Source organism: Glandiceps talaboti, chromosome 4 (genome assembly GCF_964340395.1).
Source record: "Glandiceps talaboti chromosome 4, keGlaTala1.1, whole genome shotgun sequence".
In the NCBI taxonomy this organism is placed as follows: Eukaryota; Metazoa; Hemichordata; class Enteropneusta; family Spengelidae; genus Glandiceps; species Glandiceps talaboti.
Window position 1 is genome coordinate 14,576,877 of NC_135552.1, and position 20,099 is coordinate 14,596,975.

A 20,099-nucleotide genomic window follows, 5' to 3' on the forward strand; every position below is an offset into this window, starting at 1 on the left:
CACTCACTAACTGCAATCGTCGTGACACCGGCGTTTAGACTCTTACAAAACGCAAAATTAATGTGGTTTATACTTACATCGTATTCCAGAGCATCGCCGTCGCTTATCCATGCCATTGTAATACATATTTCAGCACTAAATCAGTCCCAAAACCACTTGGCTTGGCTATCCCACGCGTTCCGCCCGTGTGACCTTAGCGCTGTGCATGTCATTGTTGACATCTCGTGCTGGCACGCTCGCTCAATATATCGCGTAATGATGACATCACTATCACATGACTTGCCTCTATCGATGTCAACAAGTATGGCGGGCGGTTTGAAAAGAAGTAAACCGGCCGAATGTTTTACAGCTCCCGTATGTCACTTTGGAGTAATATTGACGACCAGTAGACAGGTAAATTTTCTAATTAGATGGATTGGACCATTTACAGTTTAGTTTTAACGTATTTTTCAATGAAAGAAATTACCCAAAAAAATAGTCCCCGTTGCAGATAATATACCTTTAATACATAAAAATAGAGAATTTATATACATAATATATATGCACACACACAAATTTAAATATAATTATATTATATAATATATTTACACACACATTACTCACTCCTACTGTTTGTGTGTGAGAGGATATGTCTGTCTGTATGTATGTATGTATGTATGTATGTATGTATGTATGTATGTATGTATGTATGTATGTATGTATGTATGTATGTATGTATGTATGTATGTATGTATGTATGTATGTGTCTGCCTGTCTGACTGTCTGTCTGTCTCTGTCTGTCTGTCTGTCTGTCTGTCTGTCTGTCTGTCTGTCTGTATGTATGTATGTATGTATGTATGTATGTATGTATGTATGTATGTATGTATATATCTGTCTATCTGTCTGTCTGTCTGTCTGTCTGTCTGTCTGTCTGTCTGTCTGTGACGTGATAGGTACTAGTGAACACATTGCTATTGTTTTGCCTCATTTATCAAACTAACACAATACCTGCTTTGAGAGTGATGTGCGTCTCATACGTGAATCCATTCATATCCTTATTAATTACAGTTGGTTCTTGTAAGATGGCCTGGTCCGATAAATCTACATAGCTATATCCTATAATGGTACAAAAAACACAGCAATTTTCATATCGAGTTCATTGTATGTCATAACAATATATCAAACAATTACAATCGTATACTAGTTCGTGTAAAACTATATTTAATTGTATGCAATTGTTTGTTTGTTTTCACAAAGTACTGTAATTCTTTCAATTTGACAGTGACAGCAACAAATAATACCTTTTACTGATGAACATGACATTGAAGGAAATGTCAGAGAGCTTTTCACATAGTGGGACAATACTTGTATTAGTATTTATTCTCAAAAACGCGAAATCTTCAAGGGGACATTAATATTAGAGAGATTGTTGTATATGTGTTAACATGGTTATGATGGACAACAGTCCTTGCCTTTAGATACAAGTAGTCAAGATAGAGATACTGCAGACTACCTGTTTACCGTACAAGCTGCCTGGCTGGAATAGTGTTACCAACTGTAGATTTTTTTGTGCGTCAGTGGTTTTGTTGCAACAAATGCCTTTCCAACTTTTGTATATTTATATTTACTCGGTTCAACAACTTATTGGCCACTAAATTTTTAGCGAACATAAAAAATACACGTAATCACACGAATAGACGTTAACAAATAGCAAAATGAAATTTACGAATATAAACATATTGATGTGTAGTCGAAAATATATGTTTTTAATTGCTCCACGTGGCCTGCCATAATCTCTCATGTAATGTGGATGTGAACATTGTCTCTGATGGGTAAATAATATGGGTTCACACAATATATATTTGCTGTCATTCAGTTCTTATGATTTTTTGAATTAATTAATCACTTACCTGTTTGTTGTAATGCTATCCAAGAGATACTCTTCACTTCAATGGTGTGTGCTACATAGGCCTGTAGTTGTAATATGTCGTCAGCTTTAAACACGGTGTCCGTCTTCGTCGTTGGTTCTATGCTAACCTATAAAACCAACATACTAAGACAATAAATGGTTAACCACAAAGTAAAACGCGCATACACTACTACCCACTAGCAATATCGTCGTCTGTAAAGGACTGAAAACCTACAATAAAGTATTTAAAATTCAATCAAGACCTTGTTTTCTCATATCAAACTCGTAGACTTTTCTTCAAGTTCTAGCCACCCGACGCAATATGTAATGTCTGTAGTTGGGCTGATCTCCGTTCATTCAGCAGATTCGTACTGGTATAGCACAGAACTATTTAAATTAGACGGTATACATTATGGCAAGGGGATAACTTTATCAAGCTGAGGGAATGACGCCTAATCCCAACTACCATCTATGATAGTACTTCGACAAAAAAAGATTTTCTGATTATGGAAAGATTCTGTCATAAAATAAAGCAGAACTTACCCTTGGTACGGATCCTGCTACTAGCTTGATTTCCATAGATTGACTAGACTGGCGTCTACCTTTACGAATAGTTAATGTCAGTTTGTAAGATTTCTGCTTTTGTAAATGCGAGACATTCAAACGAAGAACAGAGTGGTATCTGGAAAGATCATCTTGAAACCAGTCCGCAAATAGCAAACCTTCATTGTCTTTCATGTAGGAGTAACAGTTGGTATTGTCGGTTACCTGAAATATATATGTTATGTAGGTTAAGTTTTTAGCTGAGGTATGACCATCAAATGTTGTCAACTTTCCAGACATTAATAACATAAACCATATTTGATTTCGAGGTTGGTCGGTCGGTTCTACTTTACATTTTCTCAGATGGAAGAAGTTTATGTGTGTGCATGAGAGAGAGAGAGAGAGAGAGAGAGAGAGAGAGAGAGAGAGAGAGAGAGAGAGAGAGAGAGAGAGAGAGAGAGAGAGAGATTATTTACCATTCACTCATTTATGGAATGTCTTTAATATGTGGCGATATTTACTCGAAAATTGATGAAAAGTTAGTCTGACAAATAATCGATCAAGTTTTTGACACGTTCAAATTAATTGTACCTGTATACATGTCCATTCATACGTCATTGGCAACGCAATATTGTCAGGGTCACGTGACATAGATCCATCTATTTCTACCACACCAAAATGTTCACCAACAATCTGTTGGTCACCACCACGAATCACAGCAATAAGGTCTGCATAGATACTGTACAGTTTGAGAGTTGCTTCGTTGTAATTGTTAGCATTGAGATATTGGTGCACACGAACAGAAAATGTTACCACCTCACCTCCTACAATATACAAGTACAAAATCATTCTCAGCTACTAGTATGTATGCATGTATGTATGTATATATGTATGTATGTATGTATGTATGTATGTATGTATGTATGTATGCATGTATGCATGCATGTATGTATGCATGTATGTATGTATGTATGTATGTATGTATGTATGTATGTATGTATGTATACATCCATCCATCTATCTATCTATCTATCTATCTAGCTAGCTAGCTAGCTAGCTAGCTAGCTAACTAACTAGATTTAAGCTGACACAAAATACGACTTTATTATACGAGCTCAGAATGCTAAATATGATTAAGTCTTACCTGGTAGAGAATATCCAGGAATGAATAAAACACGTTGATTATGTGTTTGGATATCCATAATAACAGAGGCATGGTCACATGACCAATGATAGATTGTTTGGTCATCATTCTGGACACACCCATCTCGATATTCTGCCTCGGCAATCAAATAGAACCTTGGAATGTTACACAAACACATTTAATTGTAAATCACATGCCCGACGTATCTTTACTAGACGAAGACAAATCGTGAAAAAAAAACAGACTGTAAATAAACTATTTGACAATCAATTCATAGATGTTAAAGGGGCACAAGCTGAGTTTATATGTTTTGAGGTGTAATTTTTGTTTGCATATTAAAAGCTACTCAACGTATTCTACTGACTGATGTCCAAGTAACTATCACTTGCAAATGCAAACCTGGTATTTAAAAAATCTGATGACGTAATTTATCATGCGTCGTATCAAAATGTACAGGAACTCCCTACTATGCAATCAACCGTTCTAACAATGCCAGAACACAAACTGTGTAATGTCATAGAAGGTATTCGTCGATATTAACATTATTCTACGATAGTTTTAATAAAAGTTTTGGTAAGTATTACGAATTGAGTAAAGAAAATTATAAAATCCGCTAGTGCCACCTTTTACTAGCAACTAAATGATGAACATAATATTCAATTCAATTATTTTTTATCTAACGTTAGCTTTTAAATTTTAGTCAGAGACTGCTATCACTAAATCTGACATGCATATAAGACATCTACCTTTACCTTGAACAAGTAGTTACTATGTTAGATGTATATACACTGCAATGTAACGTAATGGTGCTTCTGACACTTACCCTCTAGAAACTAGCACTTTGTGTACATTGATTCCCCGAGGGACTATACGGACTGATGGAACAGCGCGATCTGTCACGGTGACGGTCTGTTCAGTGGAATCGGTATGTCCAAAGATATTGGTGACAGACAGGGTGAATATGTAGGTTTGATTTATTGTTAGTGAACTACCATCCAACTCAAGTATGATGGAATCTGTAAGAATTCAATTCAACATTTATTTAGTCATTCCCTGATGTACTACTGTAGTCTCGATTGGTTTTTATCACTCTTTATTTGAAAATAAAAGAGATTACTTTACAAAAAAAGAGAACTTGTTTTCTTGTTTTGTGAAATGATAACGTGCAAGTGAGTGGTTGCAATCTTTGGCCCTGTCTGTCATTCGCCATTTGTTCTGGTCAACCAAGCGCTGACAACTGATCAATCCCCAGGGGACAACTAGTAAATGGGACAAAATTGAAGGACAGCATTTTCTTTACATAAAATAATAAAGGGAATTACAAACTCAAACCATTTGCAGATTTATATGAGACTAAAAAAGTACCAGTCTGGTAAAATATTTGTTCTAAGATGTTAGATTCATGTTCATAATTCGTAAGGTGGAATATATTGCATTGATATCGATACACAGTCAACTTCATGAAGTGACCATTCTCGCAAACCAGAGCTGTTAATATTTCTTCCGCGACACTGCGAAATGGCAGTGCGTCTTGGAAGGTGTCGTAAAAGAGGCTGTGGTTTACGACGATGGAAGTGACAAACTATATTTTGTACTCCATGTTTTCATCATCGTCGCAAACCAAGGCCTGTTTTACGGCAACGTTCTTAACGAGCCTCCCACTGGATTTTATTTCGAAAGGTAGTGATAGAAATAATAACTCTGGTTTGCGAGAACGTGTTTTCATTTTCTGTATTTATTGTTGCAATATCCATCTCAACAATTGCTTATCGGTCTGATAATAATTACATGTACTTTAGGATATCCAGTGCTATAGACCTAACACTTACTTATTTGTATAATACATGTAAGTGCTTTCTATACAATGTCTATGATTAGACCGACTTATAGATAGCGTTTATCCCAGGCCTACTGAGTACAGACAAAATAGGCGTATATGTACATATAGCCCTAGGCCCTACCTAAAAACAACTGGTTGAGTTCATCTGTTACGTTGTCCGACTGGGAGTCCTCGTTACGCACACTCCAGGAGTACTGCAATGTGGCACCGCCATACGAGTGATATCCAGCAAGTACTAACTTATCGCAATAAGTTAATCTTGGAACACCTTCGATAATGGCCACAGGTTCGACTGCATTGCTCGGTATGGACACTTCTCTCGTGTCACCTGCACTGTACGAAAACTCTTCGCCATATGTGTAAATAGAGTTTCTATGTATCGTTAACATGTGTTCGTTATTTTGACTTTCTGAGAAAAAAAAATATCACCAACACATTACTCATTACACATTAGTACAATTACTAGTGCATAAGTGATTATCTCTTCCAAAGTAAATTTTACATAAAATCACACTATTAGGCCTAATCTTGACATTTTTCTGATTAGCTTTACCTGGCTGTAGAAACTGGGCATCGTTTGCTAATCTGATGCGTAGAGTTGACTGGTCCATCCACGTACACTCAGGGTGAGAACCAAGCATTGATATGTCTTCAAAGATCTCACTACAAGAACCAGTTAAACGACTTGTGTTGACACCACGGTCGAACTTTACAATTATCATGGCACCTGAAACAATTCAAATCGTATTGTTGTTATTTTGTTCTTCAAGGTCTAGGTCATTGTAAACATATAAAATGAACAAACATTTTGATAGTCTTACTCATTAATGACTCATCTAATCACATTTTGGCTTACAATTACACCGAACCAGTTGGTGCATTGGCTTTAAAATATACTCAACCAGTCAATCGATATATTTGCTTAAAGATATATTCAAGAAATTATACATATGTAATGTTGAGATTACACCACCCTTCGCAAATACATACATACATACATACATACATACATACATACATACATACATACATACATACATACATACATACATACATACATACAGACAGACAGACAGACAGACAGACAGACAGACAGACAGACAGACAGACAGACAGACAGACATACATACATACATACATACATACATACATACATACATACATACATACATACATACATACATACATACATACATACATACATACACTCACTCACATCATGGCATTCTGTTATTCTATTCTGCAAACATGGCAAATTTAATAAAGCAGTAAAAAATTTCCAGTATATTTCAGTTTATTTTAATATGGGCATGCTCTCTGTTAAGTATTGAGCACATCTTAAACAAGGTTGGAAATACACATACCTGATGTTGAAAACGTCATATCTACGATGTGTGGTGCTTCAGCATAGCACGTGACAGAAAACCCAGCATCAGCGTAATATGTTGGAAGTGGGGTTATTTCATTCAGTGCAGGATAAACCTTATAACTGGTTGATTTAGTCGGCATTGGTAAACGAAACGACATTACTGTCTGCGATTTCACTGCACCACCGATGACCAAATCGCCACTGGTATTCATACCACCTGTGGAATGATGATGATGATGATGATGATGATGATGATGATGATGATGATGATGATGATGATGATGATGATGATGATGATGATGATGATGATGATGATGGTGATGATGTGTGTGTGTGTGTGTGTGTGTGTGTGTGTATGTGTGTGTGTGTGTGTGTGTGTGTGTGTGTGTGTAACATCATAAAACACTACCATATACATATCTTCAATGACATTGACATGACGAAGTTTCAAACTACATATCGAGTTACAAAGCGAAAACGGCATATGGACTTTACAACAATTTGAAACAAAGTACTTTGTCCACTTACTAGACTTGACAATTAGGTATGGTTGGTGTACACCATCTTGTCTGAAGATATCACGAAGGCTGCCACCAGTGATATCAACATCCAGTTGCCACGTTTTATTGTTTTTGTTCATTTCAATGGCGAGCGGCCGAACACTAAGTACGTGAATTGTGGCTGAAAAATTAAAAAATTGACACGTGTCTTTGAGGAACAGTATACTCTATATATATATATATATATATATATATATATATATATATATATATATATATATATATATATATATATATATATATATATATATATATATATATATATATATATATATATATATAGGCATTCTATATTTGATTTATTAAAGTTTTCATCTAGTAATAGCTATCCAAGTAGGCTGTCAAACGGAATAATGTCTTATTATGGTACTTACCTCTGTAAACGACCAAGCGGACTGTCAAACGGAATGATGTCTTGCCATGGTACTTACCTATGTAAGCGAACAGGTAGGCTGTCAAACGGAATGATGTCTACCATGTTACTTATATACCTGTGTAAACGCCCAGGTGGGCTGTCAAACAGAATGATACCTTACAATGGTACTTACCTCTGTAAACGACCAGGTGGGCTGTCAAACGGGATGGTGTCTGTCCGTTACGTTCAATTGCTACCTCGTAATCTCCTGAAAGAGAAATGTTTAAAGTACTATTAATATTCGTCATATTTGTATTATATGTATAATTTCGTCAGACTCTATCCTCGGTATATGGCGCATCTTACTTTTGTGTGTCTGTGTCACTGCGGGTACTTGCAAATAAACGCAGGCAACATAAATGACTAGATACGTACATGGCATTAGTTAGAGTCAATCAACCTACCTGGAGGTAAGTGTGCGTTACATTGTACATACGTGTGGTTTAGTCCATTCTGTGCGGGTTCTTTAATGAAACTGTTGTCTTCACGAACAAACAAACATTGCAGATTATCATTATTATCGAATCCAGCTCCAAACAGAGTTATATTCTGAAAATGTGTGAGAAATAATATACGTTAGGATTGATTGATTGATTTAGCACTGTCATTGTAATTGTTGTTACTATTTACATATAAAACTAATAACCACGTTACCATAGTAACCTTTAAATACATTTTTGACAAATCTGATACTCATGAAAAGCGGCGGGGCGTACATGTAACTTCAATGTCAACATTACATAGTTTGACAGAAATGGTTATGTTGTTCGTTCGTACCTTAAATTTGGTTACCATGCTTAACATTGCATGGCACGGTCGTACATACATACATACATACATACATACATACATACATACATACATACATACATACATACATACATACATACATACATATACTTTGTATACATTACATTTACACCATAATCAATCACTGTGATATTTAATACTTAGAAGAAAGACAAAACTCATTGTCATTATAGTAAGTTATATTAACTGTGACATGTACCTGTTGCTTGTTGGCTGGTATGATACTAGGATGTACTCTGTCAACACCAAAACACGTGGTACCATCACCATTGCATACTCCACAAAGATCTTTTATTCTTCCACTAATCAATATAAAAATGACGCCAAAGTTTAGATATAAAACAAGTACAATATACTCAGTCATGTGTTTTTTATGTTTGTGATTTAATTTATTTATATGTAAATATATTCTTCCTATTTCGGTTTCAAAATGAGAGAAAATTGGGGAGAGAATTCGAAATAAACAATTGACCAAAATGAAAAAAATGTCAAATATATGAGCGGGTTATAATGGGTATATATATATATATATATATATATATATATATATATATATATATATATATATATATATATATATATATATATATATATATATATATATATATATATATATATATATATATATATATATATATATATATATTAGGTGGTTAGTTGAAGTCTAACCTGTTGGGGACACCGTCACATCCATAACATGCCATGACGTCATCGTTAGTGTTATTAACACAGATACCACATGGACCTATACCAAAGGTGTTGGTCTTGTTGGTACTTCCGCCTACACAAACACCACATTTATTGAGATGTGCGAGTGGTAAACCTAGTGAAGAAGAGTAATATGGTGAAAGGTTGAGTATCTTAGAGCACGACCGTTGTCTGCCAAGCATATAGTAGAACTGTGTAAGCGCAAACAAACATGTTACTTACTAACAGGTTGGTGAATGGAGCTAGTAATTGTAAATGTAAACGAATAAAATGTCATGGAAACCAAAATGACGCAATTCCTAGGTGGGCTCATCCTCAACTTACCAGCGAATTTTCTTTTCTTGTTATATAGTATTATGTATTGCAGTGCATTGCTAACAATTACATATGTATTATATGTATGTCTAAAATTTCAATCTGTAATATGGATGTGTTGTTGTAATTCAGAATATATGGGACATTCAAATATTTCGTTTACTCATTAAAGTGTGCTTTATAATTACAAATTGTGACAGTCTAGTAATTATAGGTGTGGTAGTTGTGGGAGAGAGAGAGAGAGAGAGAGAGAGAGAGAGAGAGAGAGAGAGAGAGAGAGAGAGAGAGAGAGAGAGAGAGAGAGAGAGAGAGAGAGAGAGAGAGAGAGAGAGAGAGAGAGAGAGAGAGAGAAGAAGAAGAAGAAGAAAACAACCACACGTATAGTTAATACTAGATTAAATATTAAATTATGCTATGATTATGTCGAAAATCTGAGCGAAGATTCTAGGCTTGCTTCAAGGAACCAGTTGTCGTGAATTGTGATTTACAAAGTTGAAACAGGACAAAGCATGAACACGGCAAGGTGTACTTATATTAAACATTGGGATAACTTTATTGTTTACAGTGTCTATTCCTCTTATACCTTCAACATGTAAAGAGTGCATCTACCTGGCGTAACACACTGTCCAGTGCAATCCAGGTATCGACTGCCCTCTAGTGGCAATGGTGGTTCACAGAGCCCACACGCATCTACCATTGCATCCCCATCACACTGACCATTGCAATCAATACGATCTTGATTCAGGTTTTCAATCAAATCAGTGTTTCCACCTTGTAGGTTACAAATAAAAAAGATATTAGTGCAATATGTGTCATATCTTGACACCAAAAGAAAAATAAAGGGTTGTCTGTGATTGATTGTTTCTCCAAAGCTGCCATGGGGCGTATGTATGCTGTATTTGACGTCAGACCATAGGGACACGTTGTAATTCTTTAGATTCTGTAGACAACAACAACCTAAGAAATGTTACGTGTTTCTGTGGTTCAGACTTTCTACGGGATTCCTAGTTTAGTAAAATCATGTGTGTGATTTCAATTTTTCACTCGTGGGTTCGATGTATGTGGATTTGTGTTATTTGTGACACACCACCCCAGAGAATAACGACTGGGGTGAGGATATAGTCCTATCAAATAAACAGCATATGTATAACAGTAATGAACGTGCGCATAACGTTTATTACAAATATTTATCTCACAAAAATCTTAGTAATTCTTTTATTACAAGTTTATTTGCGAGTGCACAGACAAATGGAAAAACATTAATTTGTCCGTGATCTGTGGACTTTTGCGATCGTAAAACCAGAGTAATTTTTTCTTGTTCACATTGTTATCGACCGAATACGTCAATACCATAATAAATGTACCTATATTTGCACGTGTCACTAAAACATGTCATTGTCCGAGTGACTGTGGGTGAAATATATATATCGCGAATACAATAGCAGTACTCACCAACGCACTCGCCACATACATCAACAATTGCGTTGCCATGACAATCACCATGACAGTCCCACGGTATCTGATAATTGTTGTTTGTTGTACATATTCCACATCTATCTTTGCCTTTATCATCATTTAATTCAGTATTTCCACCTACACAGTATCCACAGTCGTTGACAAATGCATCACCGTTACACACCCCGGCACAATCCATACGAAAGTGTCCGCCACACGTACCAGCGCAGTCTACGGGTCCATTACACGGTGCTGAAAAGAACACCATAGCAACGATAACGAATTACGTAGCAACGATAACGGAATTCATATGTGACATCAATATGTGAGAGACACTATCCTGGTGTCAAAATAATCAACAGGACAACACAACAAAAATAAAGGTGAACCGGAAAATGGCACTATATTTGATTATTACGTTCGGAGACAATAAAAGAACATTTTAGGAGACTGCAGTGGTAATGACTGGCAACAGGTTGGAAATAGTAGATGAATATAAACGATATAATGGACGACAGTTTAAAAACTGAATATATATCAGCGAGATGCATGATAGCTGGGGATAATGTTATTGTTTTTTAGATACAATTTTTTTTACCACCACCACCACCACCACCACCACCACCACCACCACCACCACCACCACCACCACCACCACCACCACCACCACCACTACCAGCTTACTACCATACCATATCAACAACAACAACAACAACAACAACAACAACAACAACAACAATATCAACTTTATTAGCTAGCGGCAGCAGAGCAATTCCTTGACCAAACTGTGAACACGATACAAGATCAGAAGAATCGTGACAAAAAAAAACCAGTAACTCTGATGATATATAAAACGATAACTAATAATTTAAGGCTGGGTTAATATAATCGTGTTTACCAAAAATAAATAAGGCTCAAAAAGTACTACTGATACAGTCATATGGGTATTGACTATGAACACTTGCTTAAACGTCTATTTAAACAATTTACAACTTGTCACTTCTAACATCGACGTCATAATACGTATTCATGCCATGTAATTCTGCTCAATTCTTGGTTTCTTGTTTGGACATGGCGTAAGTTGTGAGAGTCATGAAGTAAGTCTGCATTTCGATTTGCTCAATACATCTATAAGATTTTTAAGGCACGTTAAGGCTAAAACGTTGCTAGTTGCTGTGAACCTTTGTTAAAGTTATCATAATTCTTCACATGTCTGTATGAAATGGGTGATCTTAAGCGATGGAATCAAATGATAAGATAATGTGATGTACGTATACATGAATACAAACCCTGATCATTGTTGTCTGCACTTAAACACTGGAATAAAATGAAATACAAACCTTTGTCGTTGCTGAGTACAAACACTGGAATGAAGACAGCGAGAATCAATACTTCCATCTTTACTATATTACATACATGTCTTGCTATGTTCCGCACAACAAACCCACACATACACGTTGTGATATACATCAGACATGATGTCAATATGTTAATTTGACGATGAGATCATGGTAACATATGCTGCAAATAGTACTACTTATGGTAATACATTTAATAGTACTGCTTATGTATGTTGCCAATAACTTACAAGTGACGTTTACTGGGGCAGGGGACACTCGAAAATATACCGTAATATATATACACATACAGAGGGGCACTGGATAGAAGGAGGCAAGTCAGGGGTTCGTGTGTTTGTTTCTGCTTCTCTATTAAAGGGGCACAAGCTGAGTTTATAACCTACATTTTGTATTATGAAAATATGTACATAAAACCTTGATTAAACTATTCTAGTATAATGTTAATATCGATGGATGCCTTCTATATGTCCTTACATTTGCCTTCTAATTTTGATAGAACAGTCGATTGCCTAGTATGGATTCCGCAACATTTTTTGGTACGTCTCAACAATTACGTCATCGGATCGTTTATAAATTATATCCTAATGCCAGGTTTGAGTTCAGTCAATGATAGTTACGTTTGCTTCAGGAAGCAGAATGCTACAACAAGTGAGCATTATCTCGCCCGCAACTTAGCTTGCACCCCTCTTTAATCATTTGCTCTTTGTGGTGCAAGTTGAGTTTATACGATTTTTCAATCGGGATTAAATACTAGTACTAGCAATTTTCTGTCAAGTCACTGTGTAAACCACAGGGGCGTGTAATATTTCATAGATTGTTGTTTTCTTATTGCTTAGAATGCCGTTTTCTTAGGAAAATATCGTACGAATCTTGCTTCTACAAATGTATCAATCTCTATACTACTAAGAAATATTAGTCTCTTCCCTTTACATGTAGGAATATATATTAATCAAAATGTTGTTATATTTAGTCTGTAGACCTGGAAAACAACAATCTATGAAATATGTGGTGTAAACGAAATAATCGCAAAACAAGAAGAAAAGCACAGTACATTTTGTACGAAATAAAATGACATTTTACCTGAGAGGGCGCTGTAGTGCAGTATTGTTATTGTTGCCACCATTTTGAAATAGTCGTACTGGTATTCTGCTTTATTTACAACACTTATCCAAGGAATCCTTGTCGAACATACCAGTCTGATATCTGGCATCTTGCACGTTGATCATTGAATACTTGACGTACACATCTGCTACGATATTTTGCAAAGATGGTAAGTTTGAGACTTGTTTTTACATAGATTGCAGACGGAATGTTAGATAGTATTCTGAATAAGAAAACAGCTATGTCATGTCAAGTCAGCACGACAATGTAATGAGCGCTTGGGTGTAGATTTTCCCAAATGGGAAAAAAGTCGAACTATATGACCGAAATTTACGCAATGTAAAACACTGCACTCTTTTCACAAGTCTTTATATTATAGTTATACCGTAAATAGATAACTGACGTAAATTCGCTAGAAACTACATACACACATACAGACAGACAGACAGACGTACATGTATACAATACAATACATACACACGCACATACATACATACATACATAATCCTGCTTGCAGACAGTGTTACCTGTACAGGATGCGACAATGTGAATGTCCCTTAAGAGAGGGACAATTTCAGAGTCGAGCACACTTAATTAATGACAAATCAAATTCTGATGTTACAGGCTAAGCAAGGGAAATATATTTACCATGGTTCCAACAAAATTACAGTGATGCATGATATGTGGGTATGGAAATTGGTGCAAATTTTACCTAATTCCCTTGTCTACTATTGGAGTTCTGAAAATGTAGAAAAATACTGGTACATACAGTAACATTGCTGTTGTAGATATGTTTGAGGTTGTAGGATTATATATCACATGACTATTGTAGAGTTTGACCATGGAAGTATCACCCACATCGCTTATAAATTCCACGACTTTTTCTATAATTTCTTTTTACAGTCTATTATGTCATATAACGGTGCGGCCATTGTGGCCATGAAGGGGAAAGACTGTGTTGCCATAGCAGCTGACAGAAGGTTTGGTATTCAAGCTCAGATGGTGTCAATGGATTTTCAAAAGATCTTTGAAATGTCACCACAACTGTTTTTGGGTTTGCCTGGATTAGGAACCGATGTACAGACAGTGTAAGCATACTATTTACGTCAACGACTTGAAATATTTTGTATTTTCATAATTAGATGTCATTCCCCAATATTATTCTTGGTTCAGCCAAGGAAAATACGAGTGACCTTAAGGGGCTTTATCACTGTGAGTCATAGACGAGTAGTGATAAGCCTTAGGCCACAAGTATTTTCTGGCTGAAGACAAATATTCATATTTTGAACACAGCAGAACCAGTGACATGTGTTGTCTTGACATAGAATGACCAGAGTATATATTCCATATTTTTTTGTTCAAAATGGCTCATGCATGGTGTAATGGTTATCATATCTTGTATTGTATTTTCACAATGCTTACATCTTGTATTGTTTTAATATAATTACAATACTTGCATATCTTGTATTGTATTTTATCACAATACATGTATATTATATCTTGTATGTTCACAGTTCTTGTCATATGTATTGTATTGTCACAATGCTTACATCTGGTATTGTATTTTCATAGTTTATCATATCTGGTATTGTATTTTCACAATGTTTATCATATCTTGTATTGTATTTTCACAATGTTTATCATATCTTGTATTCTATTTTCACAATGTTTATCATATCTTGTATTGTATTTTCACAGATCCAATAGGCTTAAGTTCAGGTTGAATTTATACACACTTCGTGAAAACAGACAAATTAAACCTAAAACCTTTATGAGCATGGTGTCCAATCTTTTATATGAAAGGAGGTAAGTTGAACAACTAATTATAGTGTACCAGGATATTTAGATGTGATTTGTCAACTCGCAATCATGTGCCATGCTAAAATTATGACAGTACCCGGTTGACGTGTATCTAATTCTAAGTAGCCCTGAATAGGAACAACATATACTGATATGTGACAGCCAATCAATGTTCTTTGTAACTATGCACAGTGTTTTTGCTAAGTTTAGGGAACCCCGGTAACAGAAGGGGGGGGGGGGTATAATAAAACTGGCATAGTTTCCTGTACATTGTACCATAATATTGGTGGGGAACCCTGGTAAAATGACAGGGGAACTCAAGTAGATATTACCTGCTTACTGCCCTGCTTAGGGATATAGCTAACAGACACAGTAATAGACACAGTGCTGTATTATTGCATATATTCTTTGTCTATTTCTAGGTTTGGTCCATACTTTGTAGAACCAATCATAGCAGGCTTAGATCCCACAACGTCAGAACCATTTATATGCTCACTAGATCTAATAGGTTGTCCAATGGAACCAGAAGACTTTGTTGTGGCGGGCACTAGTTCTGAACAGTTATACGGCATGTGCGAATCGCTATGGCGACCTGATATGGTGAGTTTACGGTTTATATATTTCTCAATGCATCTGTTTTGAATCTATACCTTGTATTGAAAATGTTAATGTTTTTGATTTTCACTGTTATTCTTCTATTATAACATATGCCATCAAATTCTAAAGTTAGGTTATTGACAGCAATAATCGTATTTGGGCAATTCAAAATTCAAATTATCTTAAATTATCAAACATTTAAAATTTCTGTTTCTGACTTCATTTTGTCCCTTGAAAACACTAATATGATTTAGTGTGTTTCTTACAGTCATTATCCTGCAACTTTTTAACCAGTCACATAGCTCCTTGTATACTTGTAAAACCAGTACCCTTTAAACCAGTCATAGAGCTTCTTTTATACAGTAAAATTCACTGTCATTATTTCAGCCACTCACAGTGCTCCTCTTTGTACATGTAGCAGAAATAAGCAGTACCATTGTTTTATCCAATCACAGTGCTCCTTTTATAACAGAAAATAATTGCCATAGTTGTAACTAGTCACAAGAAACAATAAAAAAACATTTTGGCGAAGTAAGGACTTTGCATATAGAATGAATATTTTCATTACAAGTTGAAGTTTGTGTTCCAGATCAGTGTATTGGTTAATATTTTAACAAAGTCTGATCAATCAGACTTGTGGAGGTTTGAAATCAGAAGTACTAGTAGCATTAAAAACCCTTAATAAGTCAAAATACCAAATATTTGAATTTATTCAGTTGAAAGTTTTGACCTTTGTGAAGAAATTACAATGTCATTTTGATTATTACTAAACACATGTAACGATAGTGTCATCTGTTGTAAGCTTTCACGAAATATTATACAGTGCCATTCCTGTTGTGTAGATTGGTGTAGATAGAAGCTTACAAACTTACATGGTATTTGGTTTGACTTGACAGGAATCTGATGAGTTATTTGAATGCATATCACAATCTTTACTGAATGCTGTGGACAGAGATGCATTAGCTGGCTGGGGGGCAGTTGTACATATAATGTAAGTAGTACAATACATATCAAACATACACCTTTCTTATGGTAGGGGGTATGGGGGTGGGTGATAGGAATTGGTTCCATACACTTGTATTATGGTATCAAGGGGTGGGAGTGATAGGAATTGGTCCGTACACCCGCATTGTGGTAGGGAGGGGTGGGTGATATGCATTGGTACCATACACCCATAATGTGGTAAGGAAGGGGGTGGGGGGTGGGGGGTTGGGGATTGTTCCACATACTGATTTTATGTTGTCGGCTATCAAGTGTCATCACAAAAAATGACTACACTTGTGAGAAGGAAATGTTCATAGAAGGAAAACCCAATTTTGATTCAAGCCATTTCATTTTCCCCCTTGGTCTCTTTTCTTTGATAAACAAAGTATAGTCAGATTTTATCTACTACTATTTTATACATTTTCATTTAATTCTTGGTACCTGAAATAGAATTTTACCACCTAGGTGTGTCATAAGATTATCAATCATGATTTCAACACCATGACTTTCGCGCCATGAGCTTCACATGCATTACTATAGGCACATGTGAGAATAAGTCAACCATCTTGTTTTATTTTGACCCTCTAGCATGAGGTAAAATGCTATTGCAGGTACTGAGAATAAGTTAACTATCTTGTTCTATTTTGACCTGCTGGTGTGAGGTGAAATGCTATTGCAGGTACTGAGAATTTCAAATTCGCTCTCTCTTTTACTCATACATTTTAACCTCAAATTGCAGAGAAAAGGGTAAAGTAACTACAAGAACACTGAAGGCAAGAATGGACTAGACGAACTGTGTATGTGTGATTTAGTAAAACTGACAATTATATACATGTAATGTGAAGCATTGAAGTGAAGATGGATTCAATTGCTGACAATAACACCATGTGAAGTATTGGACCCATTCTCGAAACTATGAATGGACTTTCAGAGATACTGTAAATTCTGTTGAGAAAATGATATGGCAACAGATAACAGTCAAATCTTGGATGCTCTAATACAAGACAAGAACTTTTTAATGTGATCATTGTGTTTACTGACTGACTGACTGACTTACTGACTGACTGACAGCAAAGTACCAGACTCTCCAGCAAAGTTACAAGTTATATATTTCATATACTTTGCATTATCCAGTGATACAAATGTAGCAACATGCAAATGGCATATTTGGCTATTTGGTGTTATTATTGGTGCAAATTTACCAAAAACTTATTATTGAATAGTGTATTGATTTCTAGAAATAGTGACTACACATTCCAAGCAATGTTAGACAAAAATGATGTATTGCAGTTCTTTCAAAAGGGACTCGAAGGAAAGTGCATGTACAAATGTTGATAGATTATTTGTATTGGTTTTCAAGTTTGTCATAAGTTTATGGTGGCCTTGACAGACAATGCAGATGTTACAACCCAACTCGAAAGAGATACTATCAGGTATAAACACCAGGATGTACAGAATAGATAACTGGATTACCTGGATATACTAATATACACTTTTTGCTAGCTGTGAGGGAACGAGTCGATGTTTCATTATCCCGAGGGCTGTTGTGCAGCAACTATTTGCTACATAACAGCATGAGGGATAATATGAAATCTACCAGTGCTGGAATAAGGCTAGGCAATAAATGTTTTATAACTCATCATATTCCCAGACAAACATTCTTTCCAGAGTCAAAGCAAATCATTTATAGGACTTCTACTGTAATAGTGCCCTAGGGAAAACAGACAACAAATACCGCCCTCTATGCAAATTGGGGTCAATATGGGTCACTAGTCCATACCATGTGACATGGTCAACACCAGTCACTGAAGCTTTATGAAAATGATGCTTTATAATCAGATGTATTTGTAACATAGAAATGATATGGCTGCTAGAGGAGTGTGTTGATTCTACTTTGTACACTGTCATGTAAATTAAAATTTGCAGGTATTACAGGGACTCATTCAAATGTAAAATAGATGGGTATGTATCTATGAAATAAATGACAGAAAAGAAAACACAGTTCTTGTCTATTCATTCAAGAAATGCATGGGTGGTCACAGATAATAGCAGAATCCCTCTGAGGTATATTATATACATCTCATCCAGTTTGTATTAACCTCAACAACTAAATTTAACTTGGAAAACCAATACTAGTAATCTATCGTTGTTTTTCTAAACATGTTCATATGTGATTTATTTTGAAAGGACTGTTCAAAGAAGAAAGTGACAGAGTATGTATGACATTATTAGGAATATCGTTTCAAATGTAAACATGTACTTGTACAGGCACAAGTTTTACTGAAATTATTACTGGTATGTCTAGTACAGGAGAAGCTTGCTATCTTTCTCAGATGAATACGTAGTGAAAGGAAATACAACTTGATCAACCCCATCTGAAACTGTTTCAATGATTAGTGTCATCATCAACCGAAATAAAGAATTCTCATTTCATACTTATTATTGGAAGGATTCTCGTTTGTGTTACTATCTGAAAACTGATGTAAAATACCTAGCATGTTCTGTGTGAGTTTTTGTGTGTTCAAAAGTGAGATACCATGATGGCAGTTTTGTGCACAATGTTGTGAAAATGAACAGACAGCCATATAGGCACAGGGAGCAGGAGACACATATGTGAAGATTTGCACAATTCTTTTTTACTCCTTAAATAAAAATGATAAGTGTTGAGTGTGTTTTATTCTGTAAAGATCCACCTTCCTCCTCACCATACTAAAGCTAGAAGGGTGAATGTCTACAGAAGGGATTAATGTGTGGTAGAGGAATTAATACTTTGTGTGTATGTGTGTATGCTGACACTTAGCTGATAACAGCTAAAGATAAGCATTGAGAGTACAACACACTGTACATTCATATTATCTTTTTATTGAAAATGAAAGTAATAAAAAGAAATTATGCAAATCTTTGCTCCCTGTGGTATTAGAGGTCATTAAACATCTGATGAAAATTGGTTAAAAGAATACTGCATGTGGAACACTAGGAAATTTGTACCTTACTGAAACAATAAGATGGATACATAAATTGAAAAATGCCAGCTATTACGATTTAGGACAAAAATGAAGCAGGTATGAGTAATTTATTTGTGATATAAAATTAATATACAAATGTATGTGTTGGCTAATCCAACCCAGATTATAAGTGGATAATGATGATGATGATATTTATTTACCTTTGAATCCGTAGAATTAGATAATTATATACAATATATATAATAT

At 35.4% G+C, this 20,099-nt stretch overlaps 2 protein-coding genes across 2 annotated transcripts; one reads left to right on the top strand and one right to left on the bottom strand.

The window, feature by feature from the left end:
- Positions 1-970: 970 nt before the first annotated feature.
- LOC144434209 (uncharacterized) lies at positions 971-11,315 on the bottom strand. Its single transcript, XM_078122663.1, has 16 exons — positions 11,045-11,315; positions 10,202-10,363; positions 9,239-9,392; positions 8,769-8,871; positions 8,164-8,308; positions 7,893-7,967; positions 7,313-7,465; positions 6,780-7,001; positions 5,969-6,142; positions 5,537-5,824; positions 4,399-4,591; positions 3,576-3,730; positions 3,023-3,255; positions 2,432-2,656; positions 1,890-2,016; positions 971-1,095 (listed from the first exon to the last, which is right to left on the bottom strand). The coding sequence occupies exons 1-16, from the start codon at positions 11,313-11,315 to the stop codon at positions 971-973; spliced, it is 2,805 nt and encodes a 934-aa protein (XP_077978789.1).
- A 2,217-nt stretch (positions 11,316-13,532) lies between these two features.
- On the top strand, positions 13,533-19,306 carry LOC144433858 (proteasome subunit beta type-3-like). Its single transcript, XM_078122242.1, has 6 exons — positions 13,533-13,675; positions 14,410-14,594; positions 15,205-15,312; positions 15,729-15,906; positions 16,800-16,894; positions 17,627-19,306. Exons 1-6 carry the CDS (start codon positions 13,673-13,675, stop codon positions 17,673-17,675), a joined length of 618 nt encoding a protein of 205 aa, XP_077978368.1. The 5' UTR covers positions 13,533-13,672; the 3' UTR covers positions 17,676-19,306.
- The last annotated feature ends 793 nt before the right edge of the window (positions 19,307-20,099 follow it).